Source organism: Dreissena polymorpha, chromosome 10 (genome assembly GCF_020536995.1).
Source record: "Dreissena polymorpha isolate Duluth1 chromosome 10, UMN_Dpol_1.0, whole genome shotgun sequence".
Taxonomy (NCBI): Eukaryota; Metazoa; Mollusca; class Bivalvia; order Myida; family Dreissenidae; genus Dreissena; species Dreissena polymorpha.
This window is the reverse complement of record NC_068364.1, coordinates 26,327,726-26,344,799: the sequence shown is the minus strand read 5'-3', so window position 1 is coordinate 26,344,799 and position 17,074 is coordinate 26,327,726. Positions and strand designations below refer to the sequence as shown.

The 17,074-nt window shown below is 32.3% G+C and overlaps 1 protein-coding gene across 1 annotated transcript in view; it reads left to right on the top strand.

The window, feature by feature from the left end:
* Positions 1–3,459: 3,459 nt before the first annotated feature.
* The window catches only part of LOC127848997 (uncharacterized), a 142,150-nt gene continuing 128,535 nt past the window's right edge, over positions 3,460–17,074 (top strand). The window contains exon 1 of the mRNA XM_052381724.1: positions 3,460–3,800. Within this exon, the coding sequence (XP_052237684.1) occupies positions 3,577–3,800 (224 nt within the window). The 5' untranslated portion in view covers positions 3,460–3,576. The remainder of the gene's footprint in view (positions 3,801–17,074) is intronic.

The window sequence follows — 17,074 nt, the reverse complement described above, 5'->3', positions numbered from 1 at the left end:
AAAGTGACATGAACGACGTCGAAACATACACGTGTATGATATTGTGTTGGTTAAAAACATCGATTTTGAGCGAATCTAGTGGCCACTTGCGATATTTGTAGAAGCCACTGTTGACGATGACGGACTGGTGCGAATGACAAAATTTAATTGTGTCTTCGCTAACAAATATTTTGAAACGCAGTGGTTATTAACTAGTACTGCTGTCAGATAAATGCACATCTGTCATTTAAATGAATTAAGATTGTTTGTGGCGAAGTTTGTTTAATGTGTTGAAGGTGTCAAGATCGACATTTGAATAAGTTTGGTTTAATTTATATATGTGTGCGTGCGTGTGCGCGCGTGTGCGTGTGTGATTGTGTGTGTGTGTGTGTGTGTGTGTGTGTGTGTGTGTGTGTGTGTGTGTGTGTGTGTAAGAAAATGGTATTTGTTATTCGATTTGAATAAGGAATACGGAACCAGTTCCTTATTCATTTTTCAAACCGAATAAGGAAATATATTATCGTTAATTACACTTAATGAAACTGGTTACAGCAATGCATTTGAGTAAGACAATTCTAGTTTCCCATTCGATTTGAATAAGGAATAAGGAACTAGTTATTGTTCCTTATTCAAACCGAATAAGGAACTGTGTTATCGTTTAATAAAACTTATTCGAAATATATTGCAATACATATTATTGATTGGAACCTTCATATTCCATGATTTTCAGATATTAAGTATTTTTGGATAAATGTTAATTTATGTCTGAGTAAGACTATACCATTTCCTATCATCATCTCTATAATACTTGTGTTCAGCGTATGTCGTAAAATATAATATACAAAAGAAACGTGACAGAATATATCCATATAACATATCCAAGCGTTTATATCACAAACAACATCTTATCAATAACATTCGCCAATAATGGCGAAAGTGATCGTTCAAAATACAGGAACTAACTTATTACAAATTCCTTATTCATAGGCAATAATTTCGGATCTAAAATACGGATCATTATCACGTAGCACAGCTAGCGGTTCTATATTCGTTTTTCTAGGCAGTGTATACAGTAAGATTTTTTATTTATATCTCTGACACAGTTCTTGAAGTATTTTCTGACCCTAACCTTTTTTCAAGATTATGATAGCGGAAAACTAAACATTCCGTTCTCATATATAAACAATTACGAATGGATATTGTTCAGGATGCAAAGTGATTTCAACACGAAAGCATTTAAAGCAAGACTGCACTGGAGGCAGGTGCCTCTAATAGACTTGAACGTTGTATCGAGAGGCCTTAATATTTTATTTTATTTTATAATTAAAACCACCAGCGCGCATACTAGCTAAGCTTCAAAGGTGTGTTTTCTTCATAGATTTTTCATGTGCGAGTTCGTGTTTTCTCGCTCATGCAGGTCATAGGTTCATCCGGCGACCTTTAAGCTCGGCATACGACTTTTAACCGTGGGATAAACAAAACGGCGATGACCTCATTGGGAAACAGTCCCTCGTTGATCTAAGTGTAATAGTTTAGCGCTGTATTCGTACCGAATGCCAATATCGCTGACGTCACCATAAAGACGAGACTGCACCGAAAGCAGCAACACAGACACCTTTAGTAGTTTAGGCAATTCCATCGAGATGCCACTGCAATATGTTTTTCAATAAAAAAGCAAATACGTTTACATGCTTTAATTGAGTGTTTATATTTAAAATATATGTTATATCTTCGTAAACGCGTCCTTTCGATCTTGAATGTCATCGGCACCTCTGGCGATCTTAAAAAATGGTTATCATTACACAAAAAAAAAATACAAATGTATTACAATACATATTTTTGATACCCAGCCTACACTTACAATGAATGTCATTGATTTATCTGTCTCTTTGGTTTATTTTATGTTTTGGTGTTTGTGAGAAAATGGTAGCTCCTTATTCAATTTGAAAACATAATAAGGAACTAGTTACGAACCGAAATAGGAACTAGGTTATCATTTAATATATCTTTGTAGAGATGTACTGCAAGTAATTCTTTTGGTACCGTACCTACATTTACAATGATTTTCATCGATTTATTGGTTTCCTTGGTTCATGTAAATACTTTTCAGTAAGGAAATGCCAGTTCCTTTCTCGATTCGTACCGAATGCCAATATTTCGTACAGCGTTGTCGTTAATTCGACGTCACCGACGTCACCATGAAGGCGAGACTGCACCGGTAGAAGCGGCCATGGTGTCTCTAGAAGACTTGAACATTTCATTGAAATGCCCCTGTTTTTCTTTTTTGTTTTGTTTTCATTAAAAACCGAAACTTACACTGCTGTTGTTTGGTGTGCTTATTTCAATAGCTTTTACATCTCCGAAAACCCGTTTTCTCGCTATTGGATGCCTACATTACATCCGGCGACCTTCAACATTGGCACGATTAAAGATCGTGCGAGCCGACAACATGGCGCTGTTCTGGTTATCAGTATTATGTTTAGATAGTGCAACTGGCGACTTGTTCAGCCGCGAAAATTACACTTGGTTATCGGTAAAATAGATAATAGATAAGAAATGCACTACACTTTTTCATTCTCAACCGACATTTACAATGGTATATTTGATATATGCGTATCTTTATTCATAATAACTTTTTTTTTCAAATTAATGTATCTGTTAAGAAAGAAAATGTCAGGTCCTTATTCGATATGAATAAGGACTCAGTTCCTTATTCAAACCGAATAAAGAACAATTTTATTATTAAATAGAACAAAGTAGAAATGTACTGCAATTAATATTTTTATACCCGAACTGTACAACAATTCTCGTTGATTTATTTCTCTCGTTGGTTTAATTTGATTTATAATTTATAGAAAAATAACATTTAATTAATTTGAATTAAGAATTTGAAAGTTCCTTATTCAGCTTGAATACTGAATAATGTACTGGTTCTTTTTTTCTTGCTTAGCCGAGAAAATTGAACTGGATTAAAAATAAAAACAAATATGTTGAAATGTATAAGGTTGCACTTTTATATCATATAAATGTAAAATATTGTTATATGCTTTAGATTTTGTTGATGTGAAGTTAGTATTGGAATTAGAAAATGCTGGTTTGGATAAAACAAGAAATCCTATGCAAGCGGGAAGAAGAAATATCAATATGTATCATAATACATAAAGTAAATGCATTTGAGTAATTTTGTTTTAATTTACTCACGTATTGTTTGCATTATTTTTCATTAAAACACTATATCAAATATGATAAACCTGAATAAGGAATAAGGAACTGTTCCTTATTCCTTATTCGAAAAAGGAATAAGGAACTAGGAAAAAGGAACCAACTTATTATCCATTTAAATCAAAGTGTCACGAGTGATTTTTAAATTCATCCATGACCAAGAATTTTACAAAAACAGTGTGGCCGTTTGCAGTGCAGTCCTATAAATAGTTTGCACAATATAATAGCGTTAAAGCTTGATAAGGGAGTTATATAAACACGGCGTTCGTAAAATAAACTTCAGTTTGAAGAGAAATGTGGATGATAAAGTTTCAGTAATATGATTAAAGGCTTTCATTGATACGCATGCGCCTCCTATGAAAAACAAACGGAGATATGGCGTCGAATATTGAATCAACTTGTGTACCCATGGACGACTCAAATGAAGAAAGTGAAGAAAGTGATTATACATATAATCCAGATGACGATTATATTTTGCAAGAACAATGGAAAATTCCGCGAATGGAAATGCCGTCAAGGCGTGAACCTAGTGAAGAAAGGATACCACTGATTCCAATACAAGATGATACGGGGCGAAATTCAGAAACACAACTTACAACGTAAGTATCATTATAGTATGCATATTTCGGCAATACATTTTATTAATCAAAGTGAAGGTACTTTACTTTTTGACGGTATACTCATATATGTCATGATCTATGCACGTTCAAGTGTCTTTGGTATGTCTTTTCAAATCCATTCAGTTTTATATCGTACGTGCTTTTCATATAAATTTATGTTCATTGTGGTTTTCATTATTTCCATTTCATATAATGGGTAACGGGATCTTCATTTACGTACGTTAATTTATTTAGTTCTTAATAATCAACAGTTCTGTTCATTCTTCGATTTACGGTCTTAACGAATACTATTTCTACCGTATTTCAATTTCAATGAGCATTAAATGCTATCATTCTTTGTCTTATGAAAATTAGCGTTAAGCGCTAATATTCTTTTATCCATAATAGATGTAAATAATTAAAGAAGTCGATAGTAAAAACAGCCTATTTTATTCTGAAAGGTATCCAAAAAGTGTTTATTTATTAAAGGGGCCTTTTCACAGATTTTGGCATTTTTTTAACTTATTCATTAAATGCTTTATATTGATAAATGTAAACATTGGATCGTAAACGCTCCAGTAAAAAGTCAAGAATAAAATAAAAAAAAGGAAAAGAACATTGCCCGAAGCAGGTTTCGAACCAGTGACCCCTGGAGTCCTGCCAGAGTCCTGAAGTAAAAACGCTTTAGCCTACTGAGCTATTCCGCCGAGTACACATACATGACGTATTTTATACATTATATAAGCAATCTTCGTAGTTTCACAAAATTTAACGACAAAAACAGAACTCTCCAAATTATTCAATCGTTTCGCGTTGCAACGCTTTATCATTTTTAGGTTTTAAATCGTCAAAAGATGCATTTAATGGCTATATTAGACCATGGTAAATGTTCAGTATTACTGTTTCCTCAAAAATATCATAACTAAAACGAAAATGTGCGAATCTGAAACAACTTTTTTCAATTTTGTCAATTTACCAAAGCGTGAAAAGATCCCTTTAAAACAAGATAAATATTTGCATGCACAAATAGTATTCATGATATATATACGAACATATGTAACGATATTAATTCTTATTATATATTAATAAATCATACAGAATATTATTCAATTTCTCTAACAGCTTTCAGATATAAACATTGTTTTATCAAATCTTAAAATAAAAGCAATTATTTATTGATGGGAAAACAGTACTATTAATTTTACTAATATGATACTTTAAAAATAACTATTATCATAAATACACAATATATATTTATTCGGATACTGTGCAGCTTAACAATAATTTCCTAAATATGGAACTTAAACAAATTAGAGTATCTAACAATAATTTTAATATGAATGTATTTATTTGCGACAAACCATAATTTAGGTTTAAGAATAAATAAGTAGTAAAATCTTACCTGAAAGGTATCCAAAAAAACACAGTGCTTGTTCCGCGCACCGCGTTTTCTTATATACTCTGTCAGTGGCAACTTTTAAAATTTGATAAGTTTTTTTTTCCAAATACGTATCTCACGTGATCCCACGTGGTATCACGTGATATGCTTATTCACCTATTTTTGATACGCCCGTATAAAATACGGGACGTATTATGTGAAACCCCTTGGCGGGCGGGCGGGCGGCGGGCGGGCGGCGGGCGGAAGGCATCACTTTGTCCGGACTCTAATTCAAATTGTATTCATCCGATCTTCACCAAACTTGGTCAGCAGTTGCATCTAGTTGATATCTAGGCCAAGTTCGAATATGGGTCATGCCGGGTCAAAAACTAGGTCATAGGGTCAATAAGTGCATTTTCAAAGGGGCCACTTTGTCCGGACTCTATTTCAAATTGTATTCATCCGATCTTCACCAAACTTGGTCAGCAGTTGCATCTAGTTGATATATAGGCCAAGTTCGAATATGGGTCATGCCGGGTCAAAAACTAGGTCATAGGGTCAATTAGTGCATTTTCAACGGCGCCACTTTGTCCGGACTCTAATTCAAATTGTATTCATCCGATCTTCACCAAACTTGGTCAGTAGTTGCATCTAGTTGATATCTAGGTCAAGTCCGAATATGGGTCATGCTGGGTCAAAAACTAGGTCAAAGGGTCAATTAGTGCATTTTACTTTGTCCGGACTCTAATTCAAATTGTATAAATCTTATCTTCACCAAACTTGGTCAGTAGTTGCATCTAGTTGATATCTAGGCCAAGTTCGAATATGGGTCATGCCAGGTAAAAAACTAGGTCATATGGTCAATTAGTCCATTTTCAACAGCGCCACTTTGTCCGGACTCTTATTCAAATTGTATTCATCCGATCTTTACCAAACTTGGTCAGTAGTTGCATCTAGTTGATATCTAGGTCAAGTTCGAATATGGGTCATGTCGGGTCAAGAACTAGGTCATAGGGTCAATTAGTGCATTTTCAACGGCGCCACTTTGTCCGGACTCTAATTCAAATTGTATTCATCCGAAACTTTTAAACAACTTTTTATCCTGCGTCAAAGTGGTATGGGGGTATAAGTCACATTCAGTGACAAAGCTCTAGTTCAAGTTGATATCAATGCATATATATGAATATATCAGTTATATAAGTTGTTGTTGTTTTTTTTGCTTATTTCCAAAACAAATACATCAATCATCAGTGTATCATCTCCAATGGCACACGAATCGGGCGTATATTGCTCCGTCATGCGGCGCTCTTGTTTTTATATTTGTTCGGGTCAAAGACTGTTAACCCTTAGTCATGGAACTTTCTCCAAGCTTCCAACGTTCATTCTTAGTTCCAAACTTGGAAAGCTATTTGGATTATAATGTGCTGACTTACTGTCTTAGCTTACTCAGTTATTTTCTTATAGTACATCCAGGTAATGTTTAATATTTAAAAATTGTAGCTCACCTGGCACAAAAATATTCTTTATGTTGTGTTTTTAGAAACCAGGGCTTAAGGACTGCACAATGGCTTACATCAAATTAAGTTTTTCTTACAATATACAATAGTCATTTAAAACAATACGCCATAGTCATTTTAAAATGTGTTAATTGAAATTAATTAAAACTTTATTTATTAGGATTAATTGAAATTATTAAATAAGTTAAAATGAAAATTTAGATGTTACAAATATTTCATAAAAATTTGATTTTAATTGGATTACATCTCCCACTCCTTCTTTTAATTAGAATTCCTATTCTAATAATTGGGCTGTTTGAATAAATTTGCTTTTGAAAACAATCCCATAACATATAAGTATATAATATGAAAGCATGCATACATAAATCTAACAAATCTAATTATAGTTTAGACAGTTGAAATATTCGAATGAGACAAAAAAATCCTAAACAAGCTATGCAATTGAATCAATTTGTATTATTATATAATTGAATTAATAATAATAATAATAGCACGGCAAACACAACAAAATTGTATATGTACAATGATTACAGTCATTACAAATCAGTTGATTACATGAAAGTGTTTGTTGGGGAACAAAAGAAGTATTAAATTCTATATGTTATAATAGTGGAAGTAACAATTTAATATTTAACAAAGTCAATTTTAGAATTCACTTATTTTGATAAAATATATCCGTTTGTGTTCCGACATACACTGCAATATATATATATATATATATATATATATATATATATATATATATATATATATATATATATATATATATATATATATATATATATATATATATTGAAAATATATACATACATGAGTTAACAGTTACGCAAAAAGCTCCAGTCGATTTGTTTGTGATAATGAAGACATAATTTACAAATTATGAAATCGTTTTGAAGAAATTGATAACCACAAAAGGTGTGGTATGGTCTATTACAACAACTAGTTCGCATTAATACATGGAAATTAAAGCTATCAATTTTTCTGAAGTTTTTTGCTGTGTGGATAAAGACCTTCAATTTTCATGAATTTTTCTTTGCAATTTTTGAAAGATTCATTGCAACCTCGACAAAAGGTATTGAAAAAATCCAAAGGGATCTACTGGCATTTAAGGGATATTTTGTAAAAGTAAAAATGTTGATTCATTAATTTATTTATTTTTTTAACATCAGCATTTAAAATGTCTTTAATAGACAAGGAATTTAAAAAGGGAGGCAGAAATTTTGATTGAATAAATCTTTCGTATGCTATTATGGAAATTTGGGATTCTAACCCGAAAGTTAAAATAATTTCTTGGCAAATTTGAAAGTTAAGAGGGTGGGTTTCATGAAGTAAATGGTCGAGCATTTGAAACTAGAGGAAAGGTATATGGAAATAGTTGATTGCAAAAAGTAAACTTTAAGTTGAAAATGAAATGTTGGAATTGTTTAACATGTGCTTAAATAGTAATTTTTTAGTGTGTTTGTGGATTTTTCTTAATTTTGGGAAAGTCGTCAAAAAGTATTTTATGTGATGTAATTGATGGTGTTCTGAAGGAAGGGAAATGTTTAAATTGTCAGAAGAGTTGTTATTATATTTAAACAATAATTTGAAAAAGTAGGAGTACGGAATAAACAATGGAAAGTTGATAACGATGTCCATTTTAGTGAAAATAATGAAATATACAATATACAATTAACAATAGGGAAGCAAGAAATGTAGAAGTAAAATGATATTACAAATGTAAATAATATATATATAGGGGTTGTAAAATTCCGGAATAATCCGGAAATCCGGATTTGGAGGCTCCCGGAACAGTTTTGAGATCGGCGTAAATCCCAGGATTTTTTTTCAGGGGGGTGAGGGGGTTTGGGTAAAAAAAAAGTCTGTGCAAAGTATTTTGGTGACGAACCGCGAAATCCGGGTACTTGCGATTAATCCCGACCGTGTCGAATTCGGCAGAAACGTATAAGTCCGGCTGCCAATCGTTTGCATGCGTTACTATTCGTATGATACCGTATGTCTTAAAGCAATAAATTGATTGGCCGGTTATTTCCGGAGCTTCTTTTGTTTAAAAGTATTCTGCTAAATCAAGTGCAAAAAAGAACAACGAAAATCGTGTGTTTATGTGGTTAAATAGTACAAATAATCACGGACGATTTGCCTAATGCACGAATTTACTCGGGGTTTGTTGTTTGCGGAAGTCAAAACTAACTACGCATGGTGCGCATGGATTTCCAAACCTATTTTTAGAAACGCCGTAAATGGCTTGGGATTCCAAACATCGGCTTTCAAATGCAATTGTGTTTATCTATTTCTTTACTATTCAGTTACAAGTACCATCGTTGGTGTTTTCAGTCAGTTGCTTTACGTCAATTCACATTTTTGTTACGGTTTAGGTGTTGTTTACAGTACTGTTAGCAGACGAGAAATGTCTAGTTTATTTAGCTTCGGCTTTACAAGTAACTGTAAGTCAAACATTGGCACAAATCTACATTTAGACTTAAATTAGACTTTAATTGCTGTTATCATTTTGTTAAATTAGCAAAAATAAAAAAAAGGTTTTGTGGTGTATCATTTGGATCTTTATAAAAAAAGAGGTTTACAGCTAATGTGATAATTCATGTTTGGACAAGTGGCTTTACGTTGAGTGCAAGTAGATTTTCTAAGTACTTGTCCGGAAGGGCAAATTGGTCTTTAGGTTAATGTTGAGCCCTGTAAGTACCAACATGGAAAAAAGGCTTCTAATGATTTAATATGTCCAAAGCAAGGTCAAGTTTTAGTCTGTCAGTCAATACATTTACCTTAACAATAAAACACAATTTGACATAACAAGGATGCACTTTTTAAGTCCTCAAAGGCTCAAAATTATTTTCCTTCGGCTTCGCCACCCTGAACCACCCTTGGACCCCGCCGTTGTAAGTCCATTACAACCCCTGTATATATACAATAGAAAATTCATTAAAAAAACCAAAGTTTATAATATAAAATGCACACTCTATATATATATTTGCAAATTATTATTGTTATTATTATTACTGTTGTTGTTGTTGTTGCGTCCGCCTGAAATGAGAACAGCAAAATAATTTTCTTTTTTTTATAAACATGAAGCATGTATGTAATGAATAAAATGAAAATTTGTAACGATCGATATCTAGGATGAGAAAAACATGTAAACTGTAGTATTTAATAACGAAGATTAGATTAATTCATTTCTATAATCTTCAAAGTATTGATAATGGTTGAATAGAAAAAATGAAATCTAACATTAAAATATTGACATCAAAGTTGAAATCCATGCAAAATTTGACATCAAAGTTATATCATATTCAAACAGGATGATAATTGTCAATCAAATAAAACAAAATGATAACACATGCTATTCCATTTTTGTCTCGGCGTAAGGGTTTAAATTTGGTTAAGTACGTTCCTTAACTCCGTTATGTACTAAGAATAATTCAGTTTGTTTTAAGCATTTGTCGAAATTTGATGTATTGACAAACGCCAATTGACAGAGCAGATGGTATTCCATAATTATATTTCCTGTATTATTCCGAAACGAAATTTCCGAAGTGCTGATGAGCAGTTTTGGAAACAATCCAAAGCGTATGGCGTTAATGTTCAGTGTAATAGTTAAGTCAATGATCCATTCTGATCGACAGGAAGCGGAACTTACGATTTAAACCATTTGATATATGTAAAATCAAAAGAGTGCCACGTTGCCACGTTGTCGTTTGAATATTTGCAATTTGCAAAGGATCGTTTTAAGCAAGAAAACGTGAATCATGGCCAGAAAGACAAGAACATGCTCATATCTCAGAAATTCATTTAGATCGTCGGCAAATTCCTGAAGTGGTGAGCGAGTGGTGGGATTGTCACATTTGAGATGTTTGATTGAATTATATCGAAAGTGGATAATCCTGATTCAATTGAAATTTCGTCATTGAGAATTGCTTCTGTTAGGCTATGGTACACAATTTGGTTTTTCTTTGCTTTTTTCACAAAGGTTTGCGTGTCAATTTCTAATTTGTGTGACCGAGTTAATATATCCTGTGTGTTTTGATCGAAAGTTTTAAATACCGGTAATAATACATTTATTGGATCAGTATATGAAATGTTTTTCATCAATTTATCCAAAACCGTATCATTGAAGAATTGTTGGAGTAACGGTAAATTAATTGGATATATTTGGTCGACAGTAGTATCATTTGTCAAGCATTTGGTGAACTGCTCATCATTACGTTGACTTTGTGAGACTAGTTTACATGCACATGGTACATCGATAATGCAGCACTTACAATCATCGACTGTTTTAGAATGATTTACACATTCTAATTTTAAATTTGATTTAAAAGGGACCTTAGAACTATTTAAAATTTTCAGCTCTGGTTTCAAGACGTTCCTTACTATTTTATATTCTCATGTATCGTTCGTTTTTCCGTGTTTCAAGAGTTCAACGAAACAATTTGTGTTGAAATCGATTTCAAATATTACATTCTGTTTGCATACAATTGTTGAACCTGCTGTGAAACAGTCTCTCAAGAATGATTCATCGAGATATATGAATAATAGGTATTTCTCGTTATAAATTAAATACCGCGGTTTTGATGTAAATTCATTAGCATCTTTGTTTTTTACATCATTGTCAAGAGGAATTGGAAAGAAATTTAATTCATAAATTTCGTTGTCCAATCTGTTTGTCAGTGGAAACAATACCATTATGTAAATCGAATTATTATTGCGTCCATACATAAATTCAGCGTGATTGTAATAGAATGCCAATTCACTGCTGACCAATTCATGAGTCGGATAGTGAATTTTTAACGACGAATCTATTCCTGTTAACGTTTTTGACATTAATTCAGGGTCTATTATATGAATCGACAATTAACGATTGCTCGGGGATTCAATTCCTATTGCTAGCCTTTCAAATTGTGACCTTATTTTTATCATTTTATCATTTATATCTAGTATTAACTTTTCAGCGGTGGTATGTTGATGTGACCTAGATCCCACTGCTTCCACAATTTTATGCCTAACTGCTGAAGCATTCGCGACGAATTCATCGAATAATTTCATATGCTCATGTACATTAGTTGCAAATGATGACGTTTCGTCAAATTCGTGCGTGAATGTGTTTGTTAAGAGATTAACTCTTTGCGCCAATTTGTTTGCATGATCGCGCGATCGATAAAGTTGTGACGTTGTCGCAATTCCAAATAGAGTTGACCCCAATTCGCCTATAAAGGGAAGTAAGGGTTGTGACTCACGTGTTTTGCGTTTATCTGAGATTGTTGGAATCATGCTTCAACATTTTTGTAATAAAGATTGTAAATCATGTTCCATTAAAATCCTTAGAGAATTGAATTCGACGCTAATCGGACATCCTTTGTCGGAGAAATAAGTGTCTCTACACAATGAATAATTTCTACCAATGTCACTGTTGAAATGATAGTCCGGCATATCAAATTGAAAAGTATGTGTCCATTCATTATTGACGAAGTTAATTGTTTTTGTATCTGAGAACTTAACACCATGGTTCATCATTAATTGTTCGCCCTGCGCTCCCACAAGTGACAGGAAAAGTATAAAGAATCGTGTGACCACCATCTTGCCTAAAAGAAAAAAAAATTGTTTATCATTTTACTGACTTTCTTTTATGATTATTGTTCAGAGATTTATTTAAATAAATTGTTTAATAAGTGCCTCTGATGTATCAACGTCGTTTGTCCAACTGTTCTTATATTTTTTATTTGTCCATTTTAATAAATATTGTCTTTGATTATCTTTAATTCTGGTCTTTAAAATTGTGTCAGCTCTATACCATTTCTTGCTTGAATTTTTGGACGGAATATTATTTTGATTAGTGGTATTGTGTTTGTCAGTTGTCGTTATATTTGGTTGTGTATTGTTGGTAACGGTTTTTGGATTATTTTGATTTTCTGTATTATCAATAGTTTCTTTTTCATGTAATTTGAATGTTTGAGATAAATCACGCAAATCTTTCTCAACATGGTATCTACGTTATATGTTGATATTAATCGGAACTTTGAATTCTTTGTTTGAATATCGTTCTCTCAAAATGTATGTGCCATTTTGTAATATTTTTGTTATATAATAAGGTTGTTCTAAAAATTTTCTGAACAATTTTCTGGATTTTTTAAACGTACTTTTTCCTGTTTAATAAAAGCAAGATCTCCTAATTTAAATGGACGTATTGCAGTTTTGCGATTGTGAAACTTACGCATAACGTCACGTGAATTATTTATGTTTTCTTGTGTGATAGTTCCATATAATTTTAAATGTTTGTTTCAATTCCTTAACATAAGTGTTTTTTGAAGGGTTGGTATTCATTGGTGGAAATAATTCGGAATTAATGGGTTTATTCATGTGTCGGCCAAAAAGAATGTAGTACGGAGAGTATTGTGTCGTTTTCGGACATACTGTTGAATTGTAGGCCAATCGCTTTCGTTTTTTAACGATGTACGTAGTATTGAGAGTAATGTAGAGTGTACCCGTTCTACCATTCCATTACTCATTGGGTGATAAGATGAATTTCGATGCCTTTTAATTTGAAAGAATTTATAAAGAACGTCCATTACACCACTTAAGAAGTTATGTCCTCTATCGCTTGTGATATGTTTTGGTGGTCCAAATATTGCAAACACTTTATGATAGAGTTGTTCTGCGATTTCAATAGTGTTTTGCGTTTTTAATGGTATAAATAATGCAAATTTTGAAAATGCGCATATTACGCTTAAAACAGTTTTATATTCTTTGCTCTGTTTCGCTAAAGTAACTATATCTATGTGTAACATTTCAAATGATTCGCTTGCAATAAAAGGTTATTGTAATTGATATGGTTTATAATTGTAATCTCTTTAAGACACCTGACATTTTTGGCAAGATTGAACATAATCTTTAACTGCTTGGTACATTTTTGGGAAGAAGTAAAAATTTGTGATGGTCGCAAACGTGCGATCCACTCCAAAATGTCCGTTTTATTCATGAAAACTGTAAAGTATTTCACTTTTCAATGACTCAGGTAAAGCTAATTGTTTAATTTAAGTTTTTTCAGTTTGAAATTTCTTAGATCTTGGTTCGTAAAAACGAAACAGAACATTGTCAACTATTTCGTATTGGGTGCTAATATACGGAATTCGTTTTGCTAAATCTTTGTCGTCCGGTAAATTACCATTCTTTAAGAATGCATAAATGTCGCCAAAATCTTTTGAGTTAGCTTGTAAGTTCATAATGTCTAATTGATTGGTTGCCAATTGTGTGTGTTATTGTTCGCGGTCATTGACTGTCTGGAGTTGTGAACCAGGTATGTGATCATTATCTGAGATAACGCTGTTGTCAGGTCGAGTGGTGCTATGTAATGGAATGTCAGTAGCAATAATTGGCTGATGGGTGATGGGTGCTTTGTTTATTGTTTCTTTTAGTTGTTTTCGTGTGATGATGTTAACCTGATTATTTTGCATGATTGGTGCCAAAGGTTGTGAAGGTGTTAAAGGTGTATTTTCATCATTTGGAAGTGTATTAATTTTGTCTTGGGATTTTACGTTTATGTTCGGTTTGGGATTATAACATATTCTACTAAGGTAATTACTTGGATTTGTTTTACCATGTCTGTAAATGATTTCATGATCATTATTTTCTAGTTCTAAAGCCCATCTATATAATCTGTCATTTGAATGTTTTGTTGTATGTAAAAATGTCGAAGCTTTATTGTCTGTTATAATTTTGACATGTATATTTGATATATAGACTCACATTCTTTCAAAGCGTAAATGATTGCTAATAGTTCCAGTTCACAACTGCTGTAACGTTTTTCTTTATCTTTTAAAGCGCGTCCTCCATATAAAATAGCATGGGGACGTTTTGGAGAATCTTCCTGACATAAAATGAATCCTACTGCGGAAATTCTAGCGTCTGTATAGATAATGAATTCTTTATTAAAATCTGGTAATCGTAAAATTTGTTTTGCCATAAACGCCCGTTTTAAATGATTGAAACTTTTGTCATGTTCTTCGGTCAATTTGAATATTGTATCTTTCTTAAGCAATCTATTTAACGGAGTGACAATGTGTGAGTAGTCTTTTAAAAATCGTTTTAAGAAATGTGTCATTCCTAAGAAACGTTTTAATGCTTTTTGATTATTCGGAATTAGAAATTCGTTTATTATTTTTAATTTGTCAGGGTCCATTTGAATAGTGGTTCCTTCAAACACTGTGCCTAGAAATGTAATTCGTTTTTGTGCAAAATGACTCTTTTTGAGATTTATTACTGAACCAGCTTCGTTTAGTTTGTCTTAAACTTGAGAAAGTTCTTTGATGTGGGTTTGAATATTGTCACTCATTAGTATACAGTCATCCAAAAAAAGAAGTTTTTTGAAATTAAATTATCCTAACATTTTTGAAAGATATAATGACCAATAAAAGTGGCTGTTACATGGCCCATAAGGCAGCACGTTAAATTGAAAACATCGTCCTGTTGGAGAATTAAATGCAGTATACCTTTTAGAATTTTCGGCCATGGGTAGATTAAGAAATGCTTGTTTTATGTCTATTTTAGTAAATATAATTGGCTTTTTCTATGCGATCATATTCTGAACATTTACAATTGTAGGCATTTGATAATACATTTTCTCGGATTTTTTATTTAACAGTCGGTAGTCAATGCATAACCTATATAATTGTTTATTTTCTTTTTGGTCTTCTGGCGAAATATCATCTGAATGTGAATGTTTTTTTAACTAATACAATAGGACTACTCCAGATTGAAGTTGATGGTGCAATTATATTTGTATCTAGCATTTTCTGTTATTCATCTTCCAAGATTTGTCTCGTTTTAGGGTTTACCGGATATGGTATAGGTATTGCATTCGGTACCAATTCAATGGAACATTCAAAAATTTTAACAGTGCCGAGATCTGTTTCTGAATCTCTTAATATATCTTGATATTTCTTTAAGAGATCAAAAAGTTGCTTATTATTCGCAAATTCTTTTCCTATTTTATTATGTAATATTTGTTCTTTTTCGGTTGTTGTCTGAACATTTTCAGTTTCGGTATATTTGTTAAAATTATTAATTTCATATATTTCGTGTCCATTCAAAATATGTATTGAAGCTAAAATATCATATTTATTTATGATTTTTTCCGTATCAGAATTGTTGTAAATTGGAAATTGTATAGTTTTATTTTTTTTGTCCGCAATACATAGATCAAGTTCCATGATATTTGTCTGATCCATAATATGTAAATCTTTATCTATAAAACATTCTCCTAGTTGAACAGGTATTTTCTGAAATGAGTTAGCTTTAATTCCTATCTTTTTATTTGCTTGTATACAGTGAATTTCCTTTGTTATAAAATTAGTTTTACACGTAATATTATCTTTATTTATTTCAAGAGTGTTGGTCTGAACATTTAATTTTGCCTCGTACTGCGAAAAGAAGTCTACTCCTAAGATTGCATTATTCGTTAGGTTTTGCACTATGTAAAACGGATGCTTGAAGCACGTGTTGCCAATAAGTATTGGCAGGTTAATGATCCCCTCTACAGTGTACATATTATCAGATATCGCTGTCTTGACATTAAGGTTAGATGGTTAGCATTCACTTAGCGTAAGGTTTGTAGAGTCGAAAAATGATTTGCTTATTACTGAGATGGAACTTCCCGAATCTAGAATTATATTCGTTTTGACATATGCGATTGTTCCTGGTAAAAAATTGTGTGAAAAAGCGGATACTACCTTTAAGGCTAATCTTTTAGATTTAGTACTTTGTTTTTGTTTATTTTGAGTTGTATGCGTATTTTTATTGATACAATTCTTTTTCCTATTATGTTCATGTTTTACCTGGAATTTTAAATTAGTTGTGTTATTAAAATAGTACCTACTGCTCTGTCTCACCCATCATTGTTTTAGTTCAAAAACACATTGATTGTAAATGATTGAACAATGCAATTGTTACATCGTTTATTGAATGCGAAACAGTTTCGACCCCCCTACAAGAATCGTATCCGCATTTGGGACAAATTTGGTTTTGTGCATATTGTCTGTTTACTTGTAAACGTGGGTTAGATACGGATCTATCGATTATTCGCGGTCTTTGATAATCTAGCGGTACTAACATCTTATAATTTTGGTGTTCTCGCGGTTGAAATTGTTGATAACGGCAGTAAGTGGTTAGTGGCATTTGATTTTGAAACATATGTTGTTGTACATAAGAATTTTCTACCAGTATATTCGGTAATGGGATTGCTTGTAAAGCGTTGATTTCCTTAATTTTAATGTCCGATTTAAAGGTTTTAATGTCTTCTAATAACGTTTGAAATTTTGTGTCAATAGCATTTACTGAAAATGACGTTGTCATATCATAGAGTTTACAGTATTTTG